The 24,618-nt window shown below is 38.9% G+C and overlaps 1 protein-coding gene across 1 annotated transcript; it reads left to right on the top strand.

Moving 5' to 3' along the window:
• Nucleotides 1-22,710, top strand: PSMA6 (proteasome 20S subunit alpha 6). Its single transcript, XM_060098169.1, has 7 exons — nt 1-175; nt 15,080-15,174; nt 15,640-15,721; nt 16,450-16,605; nt 18,890-19,068; nt 20,349-20,443; nt 22,485-22,710. Exons 1-7 carry the CDS (start codon nt 100-102, stop codon nt 22,540-22,542), a joined length of 741 nt encoding a protein of 246 aa, XP_059954152.1. The 5' UTR covers nt 1-99; the 3' UTR covers nt 22,543-22,710.
• Nucleotides 22,711-24,618: the final 1,908 nt, after the last annotated feature.

The raw sequence follows: 24,618 nt of genomic DNA, 5'->3' as shown, positions 1-24,618 counted from the left end.
CAGTGCCCCGGAAGCAGTCGCTGCAACTTCCGGAGGGGCTTGTACACCTGGTGCGGGAGCTACGGGGCCTCAGGATTGTGCTTGGAGTAGTGGTGCACCATGTCCCGTGGCTCCAGCGCTGGTTTTGACCGCCACATTACCATTTTTTCCCCCGAGGGCCGGCTCTACCAAGTAGGTGAGTGAACCGGGTTTGCCTTTGGTCCACTCGAATTGCTCTGTCATGGTACGGCCTGGAGCAGGAAGCCGCAGCCGGAGTTTAGTCCCGGGCTGAAGCATGGCCGGAGCTGGGACGGGAGGAGGGCCGAGGCCAGGTCGAGTCCCGTGATGTTCCCACCGATATCTGCAGACAGGGATGGGAGCCCGAAGGCTGAAGGCCTCGGGCTCTCCAGGGCAAGCGGCCGCACTGCCTGGACACTGTAAAGCGTTAAGGAAGGTAGGGCTGTTTGACGTGAGTGGGCCCAACATCTGCATTCCTCTAATTGATAATTGGTTCCTTGACCTTCCAATTAAAACGTCCCCCCTCCGTTTTCCTTTGTTTGCAGCACGGACTTCCTGGTCCTGTGGTTAATTCCGCGTAGGCATTCAGAGCCTTCTGTGTGCCAGACGCTGTGCTGGTCCTGGGGGATGCAAAGATGTCACACCCTCACCTATACTGAAACTCACAGCTTAAAGGGAGTGACAGATACGTAAAAAAACGGATAAAAAGAAAAATATAAAGCGCCAAATTACAAATACCTACAGAGTTCAGGACATCTTTGAAAAACTGGTGGACAGGATGAGTGGCCGTCAGTTCTAGAGCTGCTCTTGAAACTAGCATCTTCTCTTAACCCACGTCTATTTGAATGTTATTATAGTTTAAAAGCTGGTTCTGAATTGTAGATGAGGTATGGTGAACTAGCTGTTTCCTGAACAGCTTCAACGGAAATAAACCCTAAAGTAGTTACAGTTATTCAGTATAGTAATATATTTTGTTGGATCGAAAGGTGTCAGGGTTTAGGTTATGATTATAACCTCGGACCCTTAACCTCTTGCCCTGGAGAATTCAGTATCAGGAGAACCTGATTTACAACTGGCCGGTGATGGTTTCATTTTTGAGTGAATTTAGCACCTCAGTGCCTTGGCGAGGACAGTGATAAAATCGTCTGTGCTTGGAAATCAGAAGGAGAGAGTTGGCCTATAAATGAGGTTCTCTTCACCTGTAAATTTTAGAAATAAATATAACTTGGAATGAAAGCAGTCTACTATATGGCTACATACTGGATATAACGTAGCAAGAAACAACATCATATTGGTTAATTCAGTAACCCCTTAACTCATCCCCAATTGAAAAATATGACCTAAGATAGAACAGAGAGATGATAACTGTATCTTCAAGGAAGTTTCATTTTTAAAGTTTCATTCCTGAGTTTTAAAGACTTTTTCTATATTAGACTATGCTTTGAATGTTCTATTTCATGGTTTTTAATATGCGAACAGGAAAAGTCACTTAGACCTACACTTTGCTTTTGTATACTATATTGTGAAATCTAGCCATAAAGCATAGGCTTTAACGCTTCCCAGATTTGGTGAGTAGAGAGGCTGAATATAGTGTCATTTTAATGGTTTTAAAAGATTCAGAATAGAGCATGTAGTTCAAAACAAGTTAAATATCTAGACAGAATAATTTTAAGCTCTGTCTTGTTGTATAACACACTCCCTCTGCTACTCAGGGCACTAATTAGACATTGCTAGGAAAAGGAAAGTGAAAGAATAGTTAGTATGAGCAAGCAGTATAGTGGTGAAGAGTTCAGGCCCTGTAGCCATACCTGAATTCAAATTCCTGCTCTCCTCCATACTAGCTCACCTGGGCAAGTGATATAACTTTAGCCTTAATTTCTGTTCGCAAAGCTGGCCTCATAATTCCTTCCTTATATGGTTGTTTTGAGGATTAAATAAAATGATACATGTAGAGTGCTTAGCACAGTATTAAGTCCTCAGTAAATGTTATTTTTTGTTTGATTCTTTGGCTTATTTTATTTTTGGTCTATTAAATTAGTAGCTCTATTTTCTTCTTTCATTGTCCATCCATGCTTGATTCTCTAGTGAAATATATGTAGATTGTCATAATGTTGTAAATACTGTTTATTAGTTTATAAACTTTAGAATCTGCCAAAGACAAGATGTATAAGAATTATAAAGTGCAAATTGTTAACCATAACAGTGGAAAAATAATATAAGAAAAATGGAGAGATGACAAGGGAATGGAAAGATTAATGGAAAGGCGAGTATGCTCCTCATCTTCGATAGCTGGGGTTCAAAAGATAAATGTAGTCTAAAGTTGATAAATTTAAAAAATAGAGGTATAAGTTTAAAATTACAATGCTAACTAACTATAATCATAAACAAACTGTTGGCAGTGTTTGTTCCCAAGGAGTAGAGAGAAAGATTTTTGATTGTTACCTGTACCTTGAAAATTTTCTCTTAATGAATGTATTCAAGGGGTAGGGTGTGTGTGTGTGTGTGTGTGTGTGTGTGTACAGAAAAACTGTAGCGCTATATACAGAGCACTTATCAGTGGGGAAACGAGGGCCCATAAGCCTGACTACTTTCAGGCCTCTCTTCCGCTTGCAGGTCTTTTGCTGGATATGCCTGGCAAGGGAGGTAGGAGCAGTCACTTGAATTTGCCTCCCAGATGAAAGTGAGCACTGCTTGGTTGCTTCTAAGAAGGGAGCATGCTGATAAGGAAAGGAAAGAAATGGTCTGGTAGAGACAGACTGGAGAGGACAGTTTTCTAATCTGGAAGTGGTACTGTGTACTGAAGGCAGGATTCCTGGGGAGTCCTTGCTCCACACCAACTAGGAAAACTTTCTACCTATGTAAAATAGAGATAATAATTCCACTTACCTTATAGGTCTCTAAGGATTTAGTGAGTTAATAGATGTAAAGTACTCAGTGTCTGTCACATAGTAAGTGCTCAGTAAAATGTTTCTGTGAGGGATGCTCTCAGGAAGAAACAAGTGGCTGATAAAAATGGAATCAGGAGTTTCACAAATAAATGGACTGAGAAGTACTTACTGTTTGCCTCTTTTGCTGTTAAAAATTTTTCTTGTTTTAAAGTAGTGTTTCTCAACCCAGACTTCTCATGCCCTCTTTTTTTTTTTTTTTTTTTTTTTTTTTTTTTGCGGCACGCGGGCTTCTCACTGTTGTGGCCTCTCCCATTGCGGAGCACAGGCTCCGGACGCGCAGGCCCAGCGGCCATGGCTCACGGGCCCAGCCGCTGCGCAGCATGTGGGATCTTCCCAGACCGGGGCACGAACCCGCGTCCCCTGCCTCGGCAGGCGGACTCTCAACCACTGCGCCACCAGGGAAGCCCCTCATGCCCTCTTGAATCTGATTTGAAATTAAATGTGTATATGTATACATACGTGTATATATATTCATAAATACATACATATTAAAACTACACAGAAATAATGGGATCAAACACTGCTATGTTTTCAACCTCATAGCCCCCCCCCGACACACACAAACGCCAAGATTTCTAATGACCCCACCTGCTTGAACATCACCATTTTAAGGAGTGTGATATTTGGAGGCAATGTGAAATGAGACACACTTCCTGCTTAAGTTACAAGGTTAGGGAAAGACAGAATGGCAGTTTCAAAAAATCTTAACAAAAAGTTTCTAGTCGTACAGCATTCAAATTGAATGTAGACATATCCTGAAGAATACCTGCCTTGCCCCAGTAGAACATCTCTTATTTTTTTGATAGCCAAACTTCGAAGAATGTATGGACCATACATTATTTTTCCAGCCCATGTTTATATGAGAAAAAATCATATTTTCCAAAATTCACTACAGTTTTTGTTTGTTTTTAAACGTCTATTTATTTTTTCCCAGTCTTGTAAGTTAGAAGTCTGGTAGGCTTAGGGTCACATAGGCTGAAAATTAAGGTGTCATTAGGGCTGCATTCTCTCTTTTTTTAAAAATTTTAGATTTGTATTTTATTGGGGTAAATTGGCTTATAACATTAAGTTTCATGTGTACAACATTTCTGTTTCTATTTCCGTATACCCTGCAATCATGCTGAGCACCAAAAATTTAGTTTCCATCTCAGTACATCATTTTAGACAAAATTATGGGTGGGATAAATCTTGAGTTACATTCCTGTAATTGGCAGAATTTCAGAATCACCTGTAGATGCTTCGAAATGAGCGTCCATAAATGGGACGTGCATTGCTGCTGTCGCTAGCATCACACTGAGCAGCTCATACTGTGAGCCACTGTCGGGCATTGTGTGCTCGTCCTGAACATTTTGTCACAGTACCTTTTTTTTTTCGGTACGCGGGCCTCACTGCTGTGGCCTCTCCTGTTGCGGAGCACAGGCTCCGGACGCGCAGGCTCAGCGGCCATGGCTCACGGGCCCAGCCACTCCGCGGCATATGGGATATTCCCGGACCGGGGCACAAACCCGTGTCCCCTGCATCGGCGGGCGGACTCTCAACCACTTCGCCACCAGGGAAGCCCTGTCACGGTACCTTTTATTTAGCCCCTGTTTTTTCCTAGTGTTATACGAATGAGTCCTGGAAAAGTTGGGAAGGTGTTGAGGAAAATTGTAGAGGAGGAAGCAGAGTGTGTAAGAGATTACTGTGGAAAAGAGGTCTCTATATACAAACAACTGTTTATTAACCGTTTTATTTGTAATCAAGGAAGCAGTTTTCATTCTAACCTGTTTGTTGTTAGGTTGAACCTTGTGAAACTGCTGGTTTGACTGGTTTTTACCTATAAAAATATCTCTTTCTTGTGGTTCAATCTAACACATATATAATAGGTAATTTACTATGTATTTAAGTTACTAATGAAGAAATTTAATATGTAACTTAAATCCATTATAATCTTACCCATTTAAGATAATAAATTCATTATAGTTTTTCCCATTTAAAAAATGAGAAATGGGCTGTCATTTTCCTGCATAATCTTGGATATTCAATAACAGATTACTGAGATTAACATAACAGTGTTTGCTAGTTTTATAAGTTTCTGAAATTTTATCCAAAAAAACAAATCTTTAGTAATGGAGATAAAGTGTTTAATTATTATTTCTGACATGTGAATTCTGACTTTTAAAAACTAAACATGCCTTTTAAATGCTGCCTATGAACTATTTTCTCTTAATTGGGCTTCATGCTCACCTCTGCTATAAACTGTGACATTACTTTTTACTCTCCCAGTGTTCCTTTAGAAGATACTGTTTAGTTATTGTCTCTAGATTCTTTACTTGACAGTTTCCATTTTTGTGGAAATTATTGTAACATATATATTTTATGGTGGTATTATTTAAATTAAAATTTTTTAATTAAAAAAATTTTTTAATTGAAGTATAGTTGGCGAACAATATTATATAAGTTTCAGGTGTACAGCATGGTAATTCACAATTTTTAAAGGTTATACCCCATTTATAGTTATTATAAAATATTGGCTATATTCCCTGTGCTGTACAGTATGTGTCTTTGTAGCTTATTTATTTTATGCTGGTGGTAGTGTTATAATGGGGATTCATTAACACAAAATTTTATTGAAAATTACAGTGCAGTGCACCATGGTAAGTACCAAAATATCTGTGCAAAAAAGTGTACTTTAGGAAGTGACACTCACAGGGAGAGCCAGGAAAGTTTCCTCAGAGAATATAAATTGATCTACATGGAGATCAGATAAGGAAATTCAGGGAGACCAGTGTATTGGTCAGTCAGTGTGGTTGGAGCAGACAGTGATAACTGGAAGAGTAGATTGTAGCAAAATTTTGAAAAGAGATTTGGATGCCATGCTAGAGTTTGGACTTTGTCCCATAGGTTTTGGACATAGCCGGCAGAAATCTTTAAGAACGACAAAATTATTAAGTAAAATAGAAGAGTTGAGTGTAGAACTAGAGTAGAAAGGGACAGATGACAGGAAGACCACTTTGGAGAGGCTTGTTCAGTAATCCATATAAGCCCTAATGAGTGAACTAAGGTATTGAGAGAGAAAGGCTGGAGAAGGGGAGATTCTTGAGTTTTATTTTTTAAAATTTTATTATGGAAAATTTCAAACCAAAGTAGGTAGAATAAATACAATGACCCACATGTATCCATAATCCAGCTTCAGCGGTTGTCAGCATTTTATCTATCTTGTTTTCCTATATACTTTTCCCCTCTCTGCTGGAGTATTTTAAAGCAAATCCTAGATACGAGTGGACATATTTCTCTGATGAGAGAGAAATGAAGAGTCAAAAATGGTACCCAGCTTGAAAACTTGAGTGGTTAGTAATTTGAGATAAGGACTATAAAAAAAGAAGGAGGTTTATAGAGAAGAGGAGTTTAATTTCAGACATGCCTGTGGGAGAAATAGGCATTTGCAAATGTGGGTTCAGAGCTAAAGATGACGTAGTTAGTGGTGATTATATAGGATAAAATCATCCAGTGGTAGGGAGAAATAATAGAATTCTGGGGGATACCCGTATTTAAGGAGTCAGCTGAAGAGATGGAAGCAGTGAGGGAGACTGGGAAGTAGGAGATGAAGAGCAGGAATTACATATGTATACATATACATATATTTATTTATTTATTTATTGGCTGCGCCACGCGGCATGTGGGATCCTAGTTCCCCGCCAGGGATGGAACCTGTGCCCCCTGCGGTGGAAGCGTGGAGTCTCAACCACTGGCCACCAGGGGAGTCCAGGAATGATATATATATATATTTTTAATTATTTATTTATTTATTTGGCTGTGTGGGTCTTCGTTGCGGTGTGCGGGCTACTCAGCGCAGTGGCTTCTCTTGTTGCGGAGCACAGGCTCTCGGCCACGTGGGCTTCGGTAGTTGCAGCACGCAGGCTCAGTAGTTGTGGCTCACGGGCTCCAGAACGTAGGCTCAGCAATTGTGGCGCATGGGCTTAGTTGCTCCGCGGCACGTGTGATCTTTCCGGACCAGGGCTTGAACCTGTGTCCCCTGCATTGGCAGGTGGATTAACCACTGCGCCACCAGGGAAGTCCCAGGAATGATACTCTTAACTAAGAACTTTAAATTAAATGAAAAATTCAGTTCCTTCATTGCACTAGCCATATTTCAAGTGCTCAGTAGCCACATGTGGCTAATGGCTATTATATTGGGCAGTGCAAATATAGAACACTGCCATCATCACAGAAAGTTCTGTTGGACAGCACTACTCTATATAGAGGGAGAGAGGACTAGGACTCCTTTAATGAATCCTGGCTAATGCATAGGCACATTGTCTATTGAGAAATATTTTCTATGTGTAAAAAAAATTTTTTGTGTGTGGGACAAAATTTTATTATATGGTGAGGGCTGTAGCTCTTTCTTTTGTGGCCTTTTATCTTTTGCATTATTTAAGCAGACCAGATAAGTAATGCACATGAGTGAAACCGGCTGGTGAGATAGGAGGAGGAGTGATGGGAACTGTGAAAAACTGCAAAACACATGCCAGCCCTAGATGATTTTTCCTCTGCAGGACAGTTGCTATGTGGGAATGAGGGTCAAAAGATACCAGAATTTTTTTTATAAGAAAAACTAAACCTTGATTTTATTTTATCAGACTTTTAGTTAATTAAAATCTTTCTAGAAAACTGTGTATTCTAAACCAGTTTGAGTAAGCTGGATTGGGTCCATGGCCAACCTTTGACTTAGTGTCTACCGGTTGCAAGTGTAATTTTAAAGTTCCTTGGTTCCTACTTTCTTTGACTATCCATTTTGGTGGTGGAGGGGGAAATACATATTTGAAAATGCTAAAATTACTGGTGAGATAGGAAATACTATGGGAATTCAGAGAAAGGGTTGAAGAGTCCCTTCTACGACAATCAGAGAAAGTGTCCATGGGAAATGGAAGAGGCTTGAGAGGAAAGGCAGGCTTTGGCTAGGTGGAAATAAGAGTGATAGGGCAGTCCAGAGAGGACCTGAAGCAGCAAAGACATGGGTGTGGGAAGGGTCAAGGTCTCTAAGCAAAAAGTACAGTGTAAGAGGAGAGATGGTAAAAATTGCAAACTAATAGCCCTGTATAGCCATAGATGGAATACTTTTTAGGCCAGAATTGTGTTCTGAACAATCAGGTAATAACACAGCAGGTAGTTGAAAATGTGGAACTGAGATTAGGTGAGATCAAGGATGGTGACCCAGATATATATCTGTATAGAAGTGATTGTCCCTAATGTTTCTTATCTCTATAATATGTATAGTGATAACTCTTCTTTTATTCCTGATAACTGGTCATTTGTATTCTCTTATTTTCTTAGTTAGTCTGGCTAGAGGTTTGTATGAGTTTCCTGTGGCTGCTGTAACAAATCACCACAAACTTAGAGGCTTAACACAACAGAATTTATTCTCTCACAGTTCTGGAGGCCCGAAGTCTGAAATCTGTATCACCGGACCAACATCTAGCTGTCGAGCAGGGCCATGCTCTCTCTGGAGGCTCTAGGGAAGAATGCATTCCTTGTCTTGTCCACTTCAAGAGGCTGCCAGCATTTCTTGGTTTGCAGCTGCATCACTCTGATCTTCAAGACCAGCATTTTCAAATCTGTCTGCTCCCTCTTCATAGCACCTTCTCCTCTGTGTGTATAAAGTTTCCCTCTGTCTCTTAATAGGAATGCATTTAGGGCCCACCAGGATGATCTCCCCATCTCAAGATTAACTTAATCACATGTGCAAAGATCTCTCTCTCTCTCTCTCTCTTTTTTTTTTTTTTTTTTTGGCTATATATGGTAGTATTTGCAGGTTCCAGGGATTAGGACATGGATATCATTTGGGGACTGTTTTTCAACATACCAAAAGGCTTATAATTTTGTTGGGGTTTTTTTGGTTTTTGTTTTTTTGTTTGGCCGTGCCTCCAGTGTGTGAGATCTTAGTTCCCTGACCAGGGATTGAACCCATGCCCCCTGCATTGGGAGTGCAGAGTCTTAACTACTGGACTGCCAGGGAAGTCCCGTTGGTTTATTGTTTTTTGTTCAAAGAATCAATTTTTGACTTTGCTCATGTTCTCTTTTTTGTCTATTTCATTGATTTCTGATCTTTATTATTTCTTTTCTTCTAATCTGGGTTTACTTTGCCCTTTTCTAGCTTCTTAAAGTGGAAACTTAGGTTTGCAGTGTAGGACTGAGGGCCCCAACTACCTTATGGCTGTTCACCAGAGGCCACCAGTGGTTCTTGCCCCATAGCTACTTATCAAGCCAGCAAGAAGAGTCTCAAGAGTGAGTCTGCTAGCAAGATGGAGTCTATATAATGTAATCAGTAGAGTGCCATCCCATCACTTTTGCCATATTTAGTTTGTTAGAAGGAAGTTAAGAGATCTTGCCCACACTCAGGGGAGGGGATTACACAAAGATGTGAACACCAGGAGGCACGTATTGTGGAGGGGAGGCCACCTTAGGATCTGTCCACCATAGCAGTAAAATTCCTTCTGAACACTTTTAGCTGCATCCTACAAGTTTTGATACATTTTTATTACCATTCAGTTCAAAATATTTTAAAATGTCCCTGGTGATTACTTCTTTGATGCATGGATTATTTAGAAGTGTGGTTTTAAATTTTCATATTTAAAATTTTCCCTAAGTATAGGGATTTCAGCACTTTAAAAATTGAGACTTGTTTTATGGCCTAACATATGGTCTGTCTTGGTAAATGTACCATGTACTGTTAATACCATGTGCCTGTATATTTTTCAGTTATTGCCAATAGTATTCTACAGATACCACCTAGGTCAGAGTGGTTGATGGTGTAGTTCATATCATGTATGTCTACTTTTTTGGCGGTTCCTGAGTGGCAGTGTTAAAATCTTTAACTGGGTGTGATTGTCCATTTCTTTTTTTAATTTGGTCAATCTTCCTTTCATGTATTTTGAAGTAGTCTTAAAAGGTGTGTGTACATTTATGAGTGTTATGTCTTCTTATGAATTGATTCTTCTATCATTTTGAAATGTTCCTCTTTATTTCTAATAATACTCTGTCTTGAAGTCTACTTCATCTGAAATTAATATAGTCCCTCCAACTTTCTGATGCTTACTTTTGTATGGTATATGTTTTTTCATCCATTTATTAAAGTGTGTCTCCAGTAGGCAGCATATTTTTTTTTTTTTTGCTGTACGCGGGCCTCTCACTGCTGTGGCCTCTCCCGTTGCGGAGCACAGGCTCCGGACACACAGGCTCCGCGGCCATGGCTCGCGGGCCCAGCTGCTCCGCGGCATGTGGGATCTTCCGGGATTGGGGCACGAACCCGTGTCCCCTGCATCGGCAGGCGAACTCTCAACCACTGCGCCACCAGGGAAGCCCGGCAGCATATATTTGGGTCTTGCTTTTCTATCCATTCTGACAGTTTCTGCTTTTTTTTTTTTTTTTTTTTTTTTGCGGTATGCGGGCCTCTCACTGTTGTGGCCTCCCCCGCTGCGGAGCACAGGCTCCGGACGCGCAGGCTCCGGACGCGCAGGCTCAGCGGCCATGGCTCACGGGCCCAGCCGCTCCGCGGCATATGGGATCCCCCCAGACCGGGGCACGAACCCGCATCCCCTGCATCGGCAGGCGGACTCTCAACCACTTGCGCCACCAGGGAGGCCCTAGTTTCTGCTTTTTTTAATCATAAAATTTTTATATGAATTTTATGTATTCATTTATTTTTTATACAGCAGGTTCTTATTAGTTATCTATTTTATACATAATAGTGTATGTCTGTCAATCCCAATCTCCCAATTCATCTCACCACCACCACTCCCCCCCTCCACTTTTCCCGCTTGGTGTCCATACATTTGTTCTCTACATCTGTCAGTTTCTTTTAATTGGAGTATTTCATCCATTAGCATTATTTGTTTGTTTGTTTGTTTATTTATTTATGACTGCATTTGGTCTTTGTTGCTGCGCATGGGCTTTCTCTAGTTGGGGCAAGTCGGGGCTATTCGTTGTCGCGGTGTGCAGGCTTCTCATTGTGGTGGCTTTTCTTTTTGCAGAGCATGGACTCTAGGTGCACGGGCTTCAGTAGTTATGGCACGTGGGCTCAGTAGTTGTGGCACACAGGCTTAGTTGCTCCACGGCATGTGGGATCTTCCCGGACCAGGGCTTGAACCCGTGTCCCCTGCATTGGCAGGCAGATTCTTAACCAGTGCGCCACCAGGGAAGTCCCCTCATCCGTTAGCATTTAATGCAGTTGTTGACATGGTTAGATTTAAATTTACTATTTTATTTATTTCTGTTTGTCTTTGTTTTGTTTGTTTGTTTGTTTGTTTGTTCCCCAGTACCTCCTCCCTTGCCTCCTTTTCAATTATTTGAACAGTTTTTAGAATTTCATTTTAATCTATTAGCCTTTTGGCTACTTCTTAGCATCCTTTAGTGTTGTTCTAAGGATTATAATATACATGCTTAACTTCTCCCAGTCTTAGAGTTAATATTTCATTTCACATAACATGTGTAAGCCTTGAAACATTGAAAGTCCATTTACTCCCTTTCTTTTTTATAAGTAATACATGTACATATTTCATAAACTCCACAAATGTAACTTTTGTTAAGTATTTATATATATAAATAAAATAGATATATTTATTTATTTTTGGCTGTGTTGGGTCTTCGTTGCTGCGCGAGGGCTTTTCTCTAGTTGGGGCAAGTGGGGGCTACTCTTCATTGCAGTGCGTGGGCTTCTCATTGCGGTGGTTTCTCTTGTTGCAGACATGGGCTCTAGGCACATGGGCTTCAGTAGTTGTGGCACGTGGGCTCAGTAGTTGTGGCTTGTGGGCTCTAGAGCGCAGGCTCAGTAGTTGTGGTGCACGGGCTTAGTTGCTTCGTGGCATGTGGGATCTTCCCCAGTCAGCGCTTGAACCCATGTCTCCTGCATTGGCAGGTGGATTCTTAACCACTGCGCCACCAGGGAAGCCCTTGTTAGGTATTTTTAAAGAATTAAAGAGAATAAAATAGTCTTTTATATTTATCCAGATATTTACCATTTTTTGATGTTCCTCATTTCTAAAGATTGCAGTTTTCTTTTGGTATCATTTTCCTTCAGCCCGAAGAACTTCTTTTAGCGTTTCTGTTGCAAGTCTGAACTTTCATTCTTGAAGGATGTTTTTGTTGGATATAGAATTCTGAATTGATGATTTTTCTTTCCACATGTTAAGGATGTTCCACTGTCTTCAGGTGCAATCATGGAATTCAAATCGTTGTTCTCTTGTGTATAATCTGTTCTTTTTCTGTTTTTCAAAATTTTCTCTGCTTTTGGTTTTTAGGAATTTGACTATATTGAGCTCACAGGTGTGGTTTTCTTTGTATTTATCCTGCTTGGAGTTTGCTGGTTCTTCAGTATGAAATTTTATGTCTTTTGCCAAATTTGGAGCATTTTAGCCATTATTTCTAAAGATTTTTTTTGGGGGGGGGGTCTCGTGCTTTCCTCTCCATATGGGATTCCAGTACACACATTATACCTTTTGATGTTGACCCACAGACTTGTTTTGTTAAATCTGTTTTCTCTTGTTTGAAATTGGATAGGGAATTCCCTGGTGGTCCAGTGGTTAGGACTCTGTGCTTCCACTGCAGCGGGCTCGGGTTCAATCCCTGGTCTGGGAACTAAGATCCTGCATGCCATGCAGCACGGCCAAAAAAAAAAAAAAAGAGGGATAGTTTGATTCATTTTCCTATATCTCCATTCTGCAGTTAAGTTCACTTGGTGAATTTTTAAATTTCAGATATTGTATTTTTTAATTCTGTAATTTCTATTTGGTTCTTTTGTAATTTACTGAGATTTCTTATTTCATCTTGAATATTTTTCATTATGTCATTGAACATAGTTTTAATAACTTTGCCTGTTAATACAACATCTGGGTCATCTCAGGGTTGGTCTCTTCTAAGGAGATCATGTTTAACTATGTTTTGTTTTGTTTGGTTTGTTTTCTTTTTTGGTATGTTGAGTAATTCTGGATTATATCCTGGGCATTTGTGAATGTTAGGTTGTGAAGGCTGGATTCTGTTATATTCCTCCGAAGAGCATTAATTTGTTCTAGCAGGAGGTTAATTTGGGTGGCAGCTTAAATCTCAATTCTTTTATCCTAGCTAGGCTGCTTGGAGTCTGTCTTTTGTGTGTGTGGTTATGGAATCAGCTAGAGATTTGGGTAACATAGAAGTTCGGGCTCTCCCTCTTCGGCTCTCTCCTTTCTCTTCCTCATTTTCCAGCAGCTGTGGTTACTCCCCCAAGCTGTTCTCTAGCTCTTCAGGCCAAAAGGACGGAGTTTTCTTTGGGTGTTTACCCCTGACTGGGGCCTGCATGCAAGCTTAAGTCATGAAAATGGGGAGCTCACCTCAGTCCATTGCCATCTTCAAGCGTTGCCTCCCTCTCTGGAATCTGCCTCTTTTGGCCTCTTTCTGGTGTCTTTGGGTAGTTTTGTCTAGAGTTTATAGTTTACCTGTGGAGGGTTGATCTGGTAGAGGCTTTATTGACTATATGAGAAACAGAACTGAGAAGCATTATGAAACATTATATTTTAGAACTTGTTTGTGGTGTAATGGGATGGTAAAAACAAGCTGTTGTAATTAGCTAGTTAAATGTAAGTTAGATCTGAGGATTTTCTTTGAGGTGATTTTTCTAGAGTCTTTTTACTCTTTTGTTCTCTTCAATATGTGGCCACTTAGAAATATTTGACAAAGGATTTTTATCACAGCTCCTATTAAAGGAAATTCTTTGGTGTCATAGGTAGTATCTTCCTCAGATGATCTTCATCACCAATGGCTTTTTGAACCAAATAAGACCAGGCCTCAGACCTGGTGCACAGAGTAAAAGCATCTATTATGCATCAAATGTAGATAACAATTTGAGTAGTGAGTAATTTTTTTCTTTTACATTATCCTTTATATTTTCTACAGTGAGCATATATTAATTTTTGTTGCTCTTTTCCAAATTACAAAATATATGTTTATATTAAGTTTAAATATTATAGAAATATACAGTGTAGAAAGGGATAGTTTCATCTGTAATTCTACTCTCCACAGGCAGTCATTATCAGCTAAACCACATGGTGCCAAAGTAGTTTGTTTGTATAAACCACTTCAATTCAGCTGTTTTAACATGGGAATGATTTGACAGCAGCTAGAGAAGTGCACAAGCTGAAGTTTGTTATAGATAAACTAAAGAATCCTATAGTGTAGGTAACATGAAAATTGCAAGAAACATGATCCAGAAAATTTCAACTTGGTAGGGGGGGAAGAAAAGGCAAAGTAATCTAACAGCAGTTAAAACTGCATACGGTCAATTAGTTATTGACCAAAAGTTAACAGAAACAGTAAATCTTGAGAAAATTTAGATCACCTAAATTTGACCCAGGGAAACCAGACTTGGTAGAAATAATGGCTACAAAACAAACTTTTTAAATGATAAAACATAATTGATAAAGATTTGATATAATAAAACTTAATTAGGGTTTCCCTGGTGGCACAGTGGTTGGGAGTCCGCCTGCCGATGCAGGGGACACGGGTTCGTGCCCTGGTCCAGGAAGATCCCGCATGCCGCGGAGCGGCTGGGCCCGTGAGCCATGGCCGCTGGGTCTGCGTGTCCGGAGCCTGTGCTCCGCAACGGGAGAGGCCACAGCAGTGAGAGGCCCACGTACCGCAAAAAAAAAAAAAAAAAAAACCTTAATTAAATGTTTATTGGAAATTTGGTATTTGTACCTGATGAAAATGATCAAAATGGAAAGAAGTGGAGTTGGTTTAATTACGATTTATTATTATCATTATTTTGACTTTGCATGTATTGGATGGCATTCCATGTTAGTTCATAAAGCTCTTTATTTATTTATTTTTTTTTTTTCGGTATGCGGGCCTCTCACTGTTGTGGCCTCCCCCGTTGCGGAGCACAGGCTCCGGACGCGCAGGCTCCGGACGCGCAGGCTCAGCAGCCATGGCTCACGGGCCAAGCCGCTCCGCGGCATATGGGACCCTCCCAGACCGGGGCACGAACCCGTATCCCCTGCATCGGCAGGCGGACTCTCAACCACTTGCGCCACCAGGGAGGCCCTATTTTTAATAACTTTATTATTCCATTGTATGAATCTATGATCATTTATTTCACCTCTTAAAAAAAAAACTGTTCTATTTTCCAGAATATGCTTTTAAGGCTATTAACCAGGGCGGCCTTACATCAGTAGCCGTCAGAGGGAAAGACTGTGCAGTAATTGTCACACAGAAGAAAGTACCTGTAAGTAGTACTGCCAGGATAGCCAATTGTTGCAGAATATAATGCAAGAATGTTTCATGAGTTTGTACAAGGGTATATTATTATATATGTTAACATTGTTATTGCTTTGACCCTGCTTTCCTGTCTGTCATCCAAGAAGAATTTATTGACAATTTAACTGAATAGACAGAATTGACAAGTTGAACTTTGTGGTATGATTATAAGCACAATGGGATTTCTAGGTCTTTTGTCTTCAGGGACCTCAAAACACACTTTGGTGAGCTATAATTCTTGCCCACAGGAAACATATCATCTGAAAAAGGAAAACAGAGTTGTGCCCCTGCCCCCATTTTTTATTGGTTTTAACTGTAAAATGAGCAGAAGACATTTATTATATAGTTCATTGTTATCATTTCATAATATTTTTTTGTCACTACACAGAGACCTGTGATTTTTTAAATTATCTTGATTTATTTTGTTCATTAGGATAAATTATTGGATTCCAGCACAGTGACTCACTTATTCAAGATAACCGAAAACATCGGTTGTGTGATGACAGGAATGACAGGTGATTGACTTAATACCTACTTAGATTTGTTATTTTCTTCAGATTATTTTTGAGTTTTGTATTAATTTTAAAAGGCTTCCTTTACTGTCTGATTTTCAGGTGATATGAGTAGATTTGCAGTCTTCCAAGACTAGTATCAATATCTTCAGAGTATTGTGAGCTTTTTTGAAACCATAAGTATAATAGAATTAGATCTCTGTGCTACAGTCAGGGAAACTGAGCTGAGGCCCCTCTCATAGATGGTTTATTTCAGATATGGTTAGTAATTTAAGGGGACATAAGTCAGTATATCTCAAACCTGGTGATAGTGACACTGGTTAGAAGTAGGTGAGAATTTTAAAAATAACATTGGGTTTTTATTTTCTGAAATCAAGGGAAAATTCAAGCCCACAAAAAAAGATTGAGAGAAACATTATTTTCTTTCCTTAAAACCTGGCCTTTGGGGAGTTATTAGACACTTTTAGAAACTGTTTTGACATCTAATGAAGGGCTCAGCATAAAAGAGCAGTGCTGGATATAGAACTTCATTTTTTTAACTTTTTTCCTTTTTTGTCACATACTTATTGCTGAGTCATTCATTATACGTTGGTGGGAGAAAAAGCCATAGTGGACCACTTCTGTTTTCCTTAAGTCATAATGGAGATATATGTATATATTGGGAAAATTATCTGAATTGAGGTTCATTCTTTCCTTCTAAAGAAGTAAACCTTTGTTTTTTATGCTCTAAGCTGACAGCAGATCCCAGGTACAGAGGGCACGCTATGAAGCAGCTAATTGGAAATACAAGTATGGTTACGAGATTCCTGTGGACATGCTGTGTAAAAGAATTGCTGATATTTCTCAGGTCTACACACAGAATGCTGAAATGAGGCCTCTTGGTTGTTGTAAGTATGCAAAGAAGTCTCCCAAATAATTGATGAATTATGATTTTTTTTAGTGAACATGCATAAAGAAAGTTATTTCAGTAACGGGTTTGGAACATGTGGTTTGGAAGTTATAAAAGGTGAAGAAATCTTTATAATAAATCAGTGATGGAAGGATACGTTTCACAACAGTATTTTAGGCACTGCCTTTAAACTTTAGATGCTATTAGGCTTTTGTAATGGAGATTCTACTGCAGTTCCAGATTACTAGTTCGATGGAAATGCTTAAATTAGGCATCCTAACAATGTAGTTGTTTCTTTGGACCACCCTAAAGAATCAGGCTCACACATATATGCCTGTGGTTCATATATTTAGAATAAATTTCTTCTTTAAAAAACAAGTAAAATTTTATTGGGAGAGGAATAAGCTTTACTGATCTGAGATTTAATGTAATAAATTAGCCTGAAAAATTCAACATGTTTATTTCTGACATTGTGTCATTCATTTATGAGAATTAAAGCAGTCAGTGTAATGATTTTTCTTTACCATCTGACCCTATTTTTGACCCGTCACTTAAAAATTCTCCCTTGATTTCTTCAATGATACTCTTCTCCTCAGTTTCCTTAGCTCATCCTCTTCTACTGGTCCCTTAAATGTTGTTGCTCATCTGGGTTTCTCTCCTTGGTCCTTCTCTCCTCTTTGTTCTTCTGGGTGATCTCATCCACTTTGATGGCTTCGTTTACTACCTGTATGCCAGTCACTCCCTCATTAGCTTTAGCCCAGTCTCTTCCTTCATGTCCCACAGATACTTCAAACTTGAAATCATTGCTATTTTCCTACTCTCATCCTCAACTTCCATTCTACCCCCATCTCACCTTCCCTGGTCATCTGTTTAGTCATCAAGCTTTACCCTAGAATATGTCCCTTCCATCTCCTCTGTCACTTTTTCATTGTCTTTTGCCTCTGCCACCTAATTTACTGCCTTTCTTCCTCCTTACTCTTTCCTAGTCTGTTCCATATTCCTACATGAGTTATCATTCTAAAATCAAATTTTGTTGTTTTGTTGTTAATACGGTGTGCAAGGCCCCTTACAGTTTACTCCCAAGTTGCCTCTTGGACCTGAAGCTCTGCATTTTTCTTTCGCCTGAAGCTCCTGTAATACATGCATCTTTTGTCATTCCCTGGGTGTGCCCTGACCTTTCATGTGCCTTTGTGCGTGTTCCTTTTGCCTTGATTGCCGTTCATTTCCTTATCATCTGTTAAACCTGCTCATTTTGCAAGACCCTGAAGTAAAGAAGTGTTTCTTTTTTTCCCCCCAGGAAGTAAGTGGATCTCTCTTTTGTGGTGCCCTTGTACTTTATATCACAGCTCAAGTATAAAATGTAAAGAAAATTATAGGGTAACATAACATTAGAATAAAATGGATAGCTCATCACTGTCATAGTGTTTGTCAATCAAATAAGGTTCAAAATTCCTCATTACTAGACTCTATAAAACATCTATAAATGTGAATAAAGTCGTTGAATAATACCAAATCTTGTAAGAAGACACTATATAAAAAAGTTTCAAATGGGGTTAAGCCATTCTTTAAATACTTTGTTACCTGCTCTGCTGAGTAGAAAGAAGTTTGGTGGTGGTTATTTTAATTTTGTGTCATTATAATAACATAATTATACAAGAAAAAATATTTCTTGGTCAAATAAACTGACGAACTACTGAGCTAAAGTAGGTCAGCCTACAGCAGAAGATTTTAGAACATTTAATATGCTTTTGTATATTATTTTTTCTAAAAGAAGTATGTGAAAAGTATATTTTCCAAATTTATTTGACCAGTTAACGTTTTGAGGGATTAGGGTTCAAAGGAACATGCTTTGGGTAATAGCAAGGATTAGAAAATTGTAAATTACATTTGTGATCATTAAAACCTTTAAAAAATCCGCAATAAAACCTTTTGGAAAATAGAAATTTGTTACCTAATTTATCTGGTGATGACCTATGTTTTGTTATTAGTTTTCTTAAAACAAACACATCCTTTAAAAAATATTTTTAAAAGAACAGTGAAATTGGCTAACCTGATTTTCTTTGCTTTCATGAGTTGCCTTTTCTGTAACATCATTTAATTTCCACATTTATTGAGCATTTACTGTCACACATTAAAAAACCTGTTCTCAGGAAAAAAAGAAAAATCCTAAAATAGACGGCCAGAGTAATGATTAACAACAGCTATGTGGCAATACCAATAGAGAAGAAATCTTGTTGTATAAAGGCATAAGATATTTAATGAGGGTCTTTCTTTCTGTTTAGGTATGATTTTAATCGGTATAGATGAAGAACAAGGCCCTCAGGTGTACAAGTGTGATCCCGCAGGTTACTACTGTGGGTTTAAAGCCACTGCAGCGGGAGTTAAACAAACCGAGTCAACCAGCTTCCTTGAAAAAAAAGTGAAGAAGAAATTTGATTGGACATTTGAACAGACAGTGGAAGTAAGTTAGCCGAAAGGAACTGACCTTTTTTTTTTATGCTGTATAGAATAATGAGGATCATTGCAGAATTGACAATCTGTATAAGCTATTCCTGGGTTATGTCATGATATCCAAGTTTGTCAGGTTAATAGTAAAATTGATGTCACATGGGAACAGTGAGGACTGCTTTTATTCATCTAATTCCCCATCTCATTTCATAATTTATTTGAAACTGCTTTCAACAAAACACATATAAAATGGGAAACTATAACTAAGAATAGGAGTCAAGACCAGGTCCAAAGACCTGCATGGTTGTGATTCAGATTACGCTTACGCTAACTGGAAGCAGAAGTGAAAAAGTTGAGTCAGTAATGCTGTTCTTATGGTCCTAAAGGAAAAGCAGCCACACACCAAATTTTCAAGGAAGCAGACATCTTCACAGTAAAAGAATATGCTCACAGGATGACTTGGCAGAGAAATTATATCTGGGACACAGAAGTAGAGCTGTTTTATGCAGGGTTCTTGAGGGGATTGTTCATTATGATTGGGAAGTTTTAAATTGACAGGACAAGACAAAATTCTTACACAAATATTTAGTAACCTTAGACTAAAGAAGTTTCTTATTTACTGCCAAGAAGTTAAAAACACAATTTTAGTGGATTGTGGAAAAGAGGGTCTGGGATACAGCAATTCTGAAGACTAACAACATGATTCTGATAAACGAGAAAGGAAGAATTACCATCTAATACCTTTGTGTTTGGTTGGCAGTATTATCATACACTAACAGGAAACAAGCCTAGTTCTCATCTGGGAGGCACTGTTCAAATGTTTCTTAAAGGTTTTTTTTTTTTTTTAATTGCAATTCATAGTTACATAAGTAATTAATCACATCAGGTACAAAGCCACTTAAAACATTCTTAAATTGTTATTACTGTAAATTCCTTGAAAGAAGACTATCAGTCATCTTTATCCTCTCCCCATCTCACTCCAAGTGCTAATAAGCATATTGCCTGGCATGTAGTGATCACCAGGCAAACAGACTGTTTTGTGTAAATCACCCTATTTTTGTTGTTGGAGCCCTTTAGTTTATAGTTCGACTTGGTATAAACAAGTTTCTTGTCATTGGCAGGCAACATGTTAGAATTAAGCAATCTGTGTGGCTGTAGAACTACATCACCTCAAACATGGAGCAAAAATGAATAGCTTGTGGTTAACTCATGACTTGAGTAAGTTTGGAATGAGAAAAATCTTGGAATCTCTGAAAAATACTATATTATTTTAATGTTGATACTTTTTTTCAGACTGCAATTACATGCCTGTCTACTGTTCTATCAATTGATTTCAAACCTTCAGAAATAGAAGTTGGAGTAGTTACAGTTGAAAATCCTAAATTCAGGTGAGTTATTATATTGTCGGCCAGGTACTTAAAGAAGTTTGCCAAATGATAAATTCTAGTCTAGAAAGGTGGAGGTGTGTTGGTTCATTTGTCCTGTAACTTGAGGAAAGAACACTTTTTTGAACTAGAGTTAGTTTTTTGTTTTTTTTTCAGCACCTGAGAGATCTGTTTTAAAACTTATTGGGTGTCTCCTTAAGACAGACATAAACTGCTTTTCTTTTCATTTAATTTATTTTATATCTAATACCAGAGGTGATGTAAAATAACCTCCTTTATCTGAGAAGTAAATAAGCGTGTTTGTGTGGTTTTTTTAGCTTAAGGCCAATAGAAATTCAGCTCCCAAACTAGTAGTTTTCAGATGGAGCTTTTATTATTTAGTGGTTATTTAAGTGGAGCTTTGACGAGCAGTATGAAATACTGATGTACCTCAGACCCTATTTGGATATCTTTGAAACCCCTGAATTTTGCATACAGCTAATTGAATTGCAGATGCTGGATCCTTGTCTGTTCTTACTCACTAAGTGACTAACTCCCACAAATCAACTTCACAGCTTCCATGAGTCAAATCTATACTGGGTGCTTAACATGTATCAGTTCACTTAATCCTCCCAGCAACCCTGTGTGGTGATTGACTTTTACCATGAACCTGGATACTCTCGTGAATAGTAAAAAATGCTTCAGTTAAATCCACAGATTCAGGGAACCTGCTGGAATGCATGTTGACTACTGTGTGTATTTACTCTTAGGTCACTGTTATAAAGACACATTGTCATTGTTAGGGATGGGAAAAAAAGGTAGTAAACTAAGCTTAACCAGACCTTGAAGAGTTTTGTCAGTACATTTTTCTTTTCTAATTTGTTCTTTTTGTTGCCTGTAGGCAAGTGATATAAACATGAAAGATTTAAGAAAAATTTATAGAATTTTTTTAAAAAACAGAAATGAATTCCCTTCTGTCCCCCATAGAAAAGGTTGCCTTTTTTTATTATTATTAAAGCAGTAAAATTCTAGCAGGAGCAATCTCTCTAAAGGATCTACAAATAGTTCTTGTTTTCTATTCTGAGACCCTCCTATAACCTTTAAAATCTTTATATTCATCTACTAGTTAAATAAGTAAGAAACCAAAGATCGTATGTCTTCAGAAAAACTCTTGTATCATTTATAAATTCTGTGATAGTAAGTATACTTAAATAATAACTAGAGGGCTTCCCTGGTGGCGCAGTGGTTGAGAGTCCGCCTGCCAATGCAGGGGACACAGGTTCGTGCCCTGGTCTGGGAAGATCCCACATGCCACGGAGCGGCTGGGCCCGTGAGCCATGGCCGCTGAGCCTGCGCGTCTGGAGCCTGTGCTCCACAATGGGAGAGGCCACAACAGTGAGAGGCCTGCATACCGCAAAAAAAATAAAAATAAAAAATAACTAGAATATATAACAAGCATACACAACTGTATAAACTACTTACATTGCCCCAGTTTGCACTAAAAAATGTCACTTTGACAAATTTCACTTTTAAAAGTTCACCAGTAATGGGTCACATTAAAGATTGCCAAACAGTTTTTATTTCTTTGGGCAAACATCATTTAGAAAATAACATGTTCAACATGGAGTGCCTTCTTGTCTCTAGGCTGATACAAACTTGAGTTATAGTAGGTATAAAAAGCATTTTGACATAGGAGCTAAAATAGAATACTTTATGTATAGTTTAGTTTTATATTTAATTTAAATATTTGCTATCATAATTGGCAACCAAAAGGGTTTTTCTTTCAAAAGACCTAATTCTAGATCTGATGTCAAAGAGGTAAACATTAGTGTGTATAGATGAAGTTGATATGATGTCTGGGAATTCCTTCAAAATAATCTGAAGGGATGAGTGGTGGGTTTATTGATTTTTAAAAGATTAGCTATAAATTGATAATTGTTGAAATTGGGTGATAGGTACACAGGAGTTCATTACTATCCTACTTTTATGTTGTTTTTGAATTTTGCATAATAAAAAGTTTTCAAAAAGTAAATAGTTGTGGGGGTTTTTTCCCTTTGCCTTCCAGGATTCTTACAGAAGCAGAGATTGATACTCACCTTGTTGCTCTAGCAGAGAGAGACTAAACATTGTAGTTAGTTTACCAAATCCATGACGCCACTTGCCTGTGTGTTTCGTAACAACAGACCAACATTATGGGGGCCCCTGAATTGAAAAAGGAACCTCTCCCACTCCTCCTGCCACTGAAGTGGTTAGGACTCTGTATAAATAAAAACAGTGCTTTTGGAAAATAATCGCATCCTGTCTTTTTTACCTCCAATTTTAACGATTAAGTCTTTGGTACATGCAGACAGTTAAATAAATGTTCACCATCTTCACATTGTAGCTTTATTCATTTTGTTGAGAGATCCAAGTTTCTTTGGCTTAAGGAACTTACTAGCCAGAAATTTAAACTGTAGCTATATGGCATAATTAATAAATTGCAAACTAAAACTCTGGTTTCAAAACTTGCTCTGACTGTAGTAAGTGGGCATGTGAGGCAAGGCCTTTATTTTACAATTCTTCATTCATTCCTGAACCTGGACTCCCAAGTTGCATTGGAGGTTTTAACTATAGTAAAATGATTAGCATTATTGATCTTCAGTTGTTGAGATACACATTTAATCTATACTCAATAAGAACCAATATTTTTAAGAGCAGAAATTGTAGTTACCTTTGGGAAACAATAGGGTTAGAAATGTTGTAGAATATGTGTATTTTCTGTGCTGCCTTGAGATTAACTATTTAAAGCAGACTTTAAGGAATTGGCCTATAGTAAAGTAGAGATACCACCATAAACAGCATTAGGGGAAAAAGAAGAGCAAACTATATTCTGCATAATTTTTTTTAATGTGTAGAATTAAGGTTTTAAACTTCCCAGAGTAATTCCCTGGTGACCTCAGCCACTAATAGTTACAGAGTATCCAAATCCTGGAATGTCTGAGGCCAACACATTTCATTTGCACTGGGTGAGACTGGTGCTGTTGGTGTTACCTCATGCAGGTGAGCATGGCTGCTGGTCTAATACCAGTCCCTGGAGTCCGCTGCCCTTGTTTCTGCAGCCACCAGGCCCGCAAAAGGGGAGGCCATGTGAACTTGGGACCACTAGAAGCAGGAAACTTCACCGACCACATCCTCTTCAGAGCTGAGTCATGAGTTGTAAAGTGTCCTAAAAGGGAAGCAGCATTCTTCTGATTCAAGGGCTGCTACCCTGGGATTACCCATCCAAATCCACTAGGCTCTATAAAGGTGCTGCTCTCATTTTGAAAGGGGGAGTCTGCATAAAGGGCTGCTCCCCTGAATAGAGTCTGCACTCCTATACCCTTAGGGCCTTGACTGTCTTCACCCTTCTGGAATCATGGGTGAGAGACTAGCAAATAACTGGATTTTTCTATAAGAAAATATCTTCTAGTGATAGAAAATGAAAATTTTCTCATTTGTTAGGAAAATAAATTTTTACATTATAAAGCAAAATCTAGCTGAATTAAGGGTTTTGAGTACTATATTGGTTATTTTATGCTTAAAAGAACTGGAAGAAATAGAAGAGATAAATTTAAGTATGCAAACATTAAATGCTCTAATTCTGTTTTTAACACAGTCTGGGATCGCTAACAGAGTTAACATGGAAATCTTATACAAATGCTAAGAAAAATATCTTAAAATTTTAAATATCTTTACCCAAAGGGCATTTTGATAAACTCCTAGTAAGAAATACACAGTTGAATACTGACATTCAGAGGGATATGTCGAGACATTCGTGAATGTGAAGCCCTGTGGGTAGACACATGGCTCTCCTTCTCTTGGTACCCACATGAAGAAACAGCATTGTACCATTTAGCTCATATGTGAACAGCAAACCAGGTACTCAGCTCCCTCACTAGCCCCAAATGCAACCTTCAGATTTGTGCCACAACCAAATTATTACATTAAGGATCTTCAAGGTCTCCCTTAAAGAGTCAGAAATGCTAAGGTTAAATATGTTCCAACCGGGCTTCCCTGGTGGTGCAGTGGTTGGGAGTCCGCCTGCTGATGCAGGGGACACGGGTTCGTGCCCTGGTCCGGGAGGATCCCACATGCCGCAGAGCGGCTGGGCCCATGAGCCGTGGCCGCTGAGCCTGCGCGTCCAGAGCCTGTGCTCCGCAACGGGAGAGGCCGCAGCAGTG

This window comes from Mesoplodon densirostris, chromosome 4 (genome assembly GCF_025265405.1).
Source record: "Mesoplodon densirostris isolate mMesDen1 chromosome 4, mMesDen1 primary haplotype, whole genome shotgun sequence".
Lineage (NCBI taxonomy): Eukaryota > Metazoa > Chordata > Mammalia > Artiodactyla > Ziphiidae > Mesoplodon > Mesoplodon densirostris.
The sequence above is the reverse complement of the archived record's forward strand: the minus strand, read 5'-3'. Positions and strand labels throughout refer to the sequence as shown.

Bases quoted from the DNA above. Each gene is read 5' to 3' on its own strand.
- PSMA6 (XM_060098169.1), top strand. From the start codon at position 100: ATGTCCCGTGGCTCCAGCGCTGGTTTTGACCGCCACATTACCATTTTT. The intron at 16,606-18,889 runs GTAAGTATGCAA...CTTTCTGTTTAG, and splicing joins AATGAGGCCTCTTGGTTGTT to GTATGATTTTAATCGGTATA. The intron at 20,444-22,484 runs GTGAGTTATTAT...TTTGCCTTCCAG, and splicing joins GTTGAAAATCCTAAATTCAG to GATTCTTACAGAAGCAGAGA.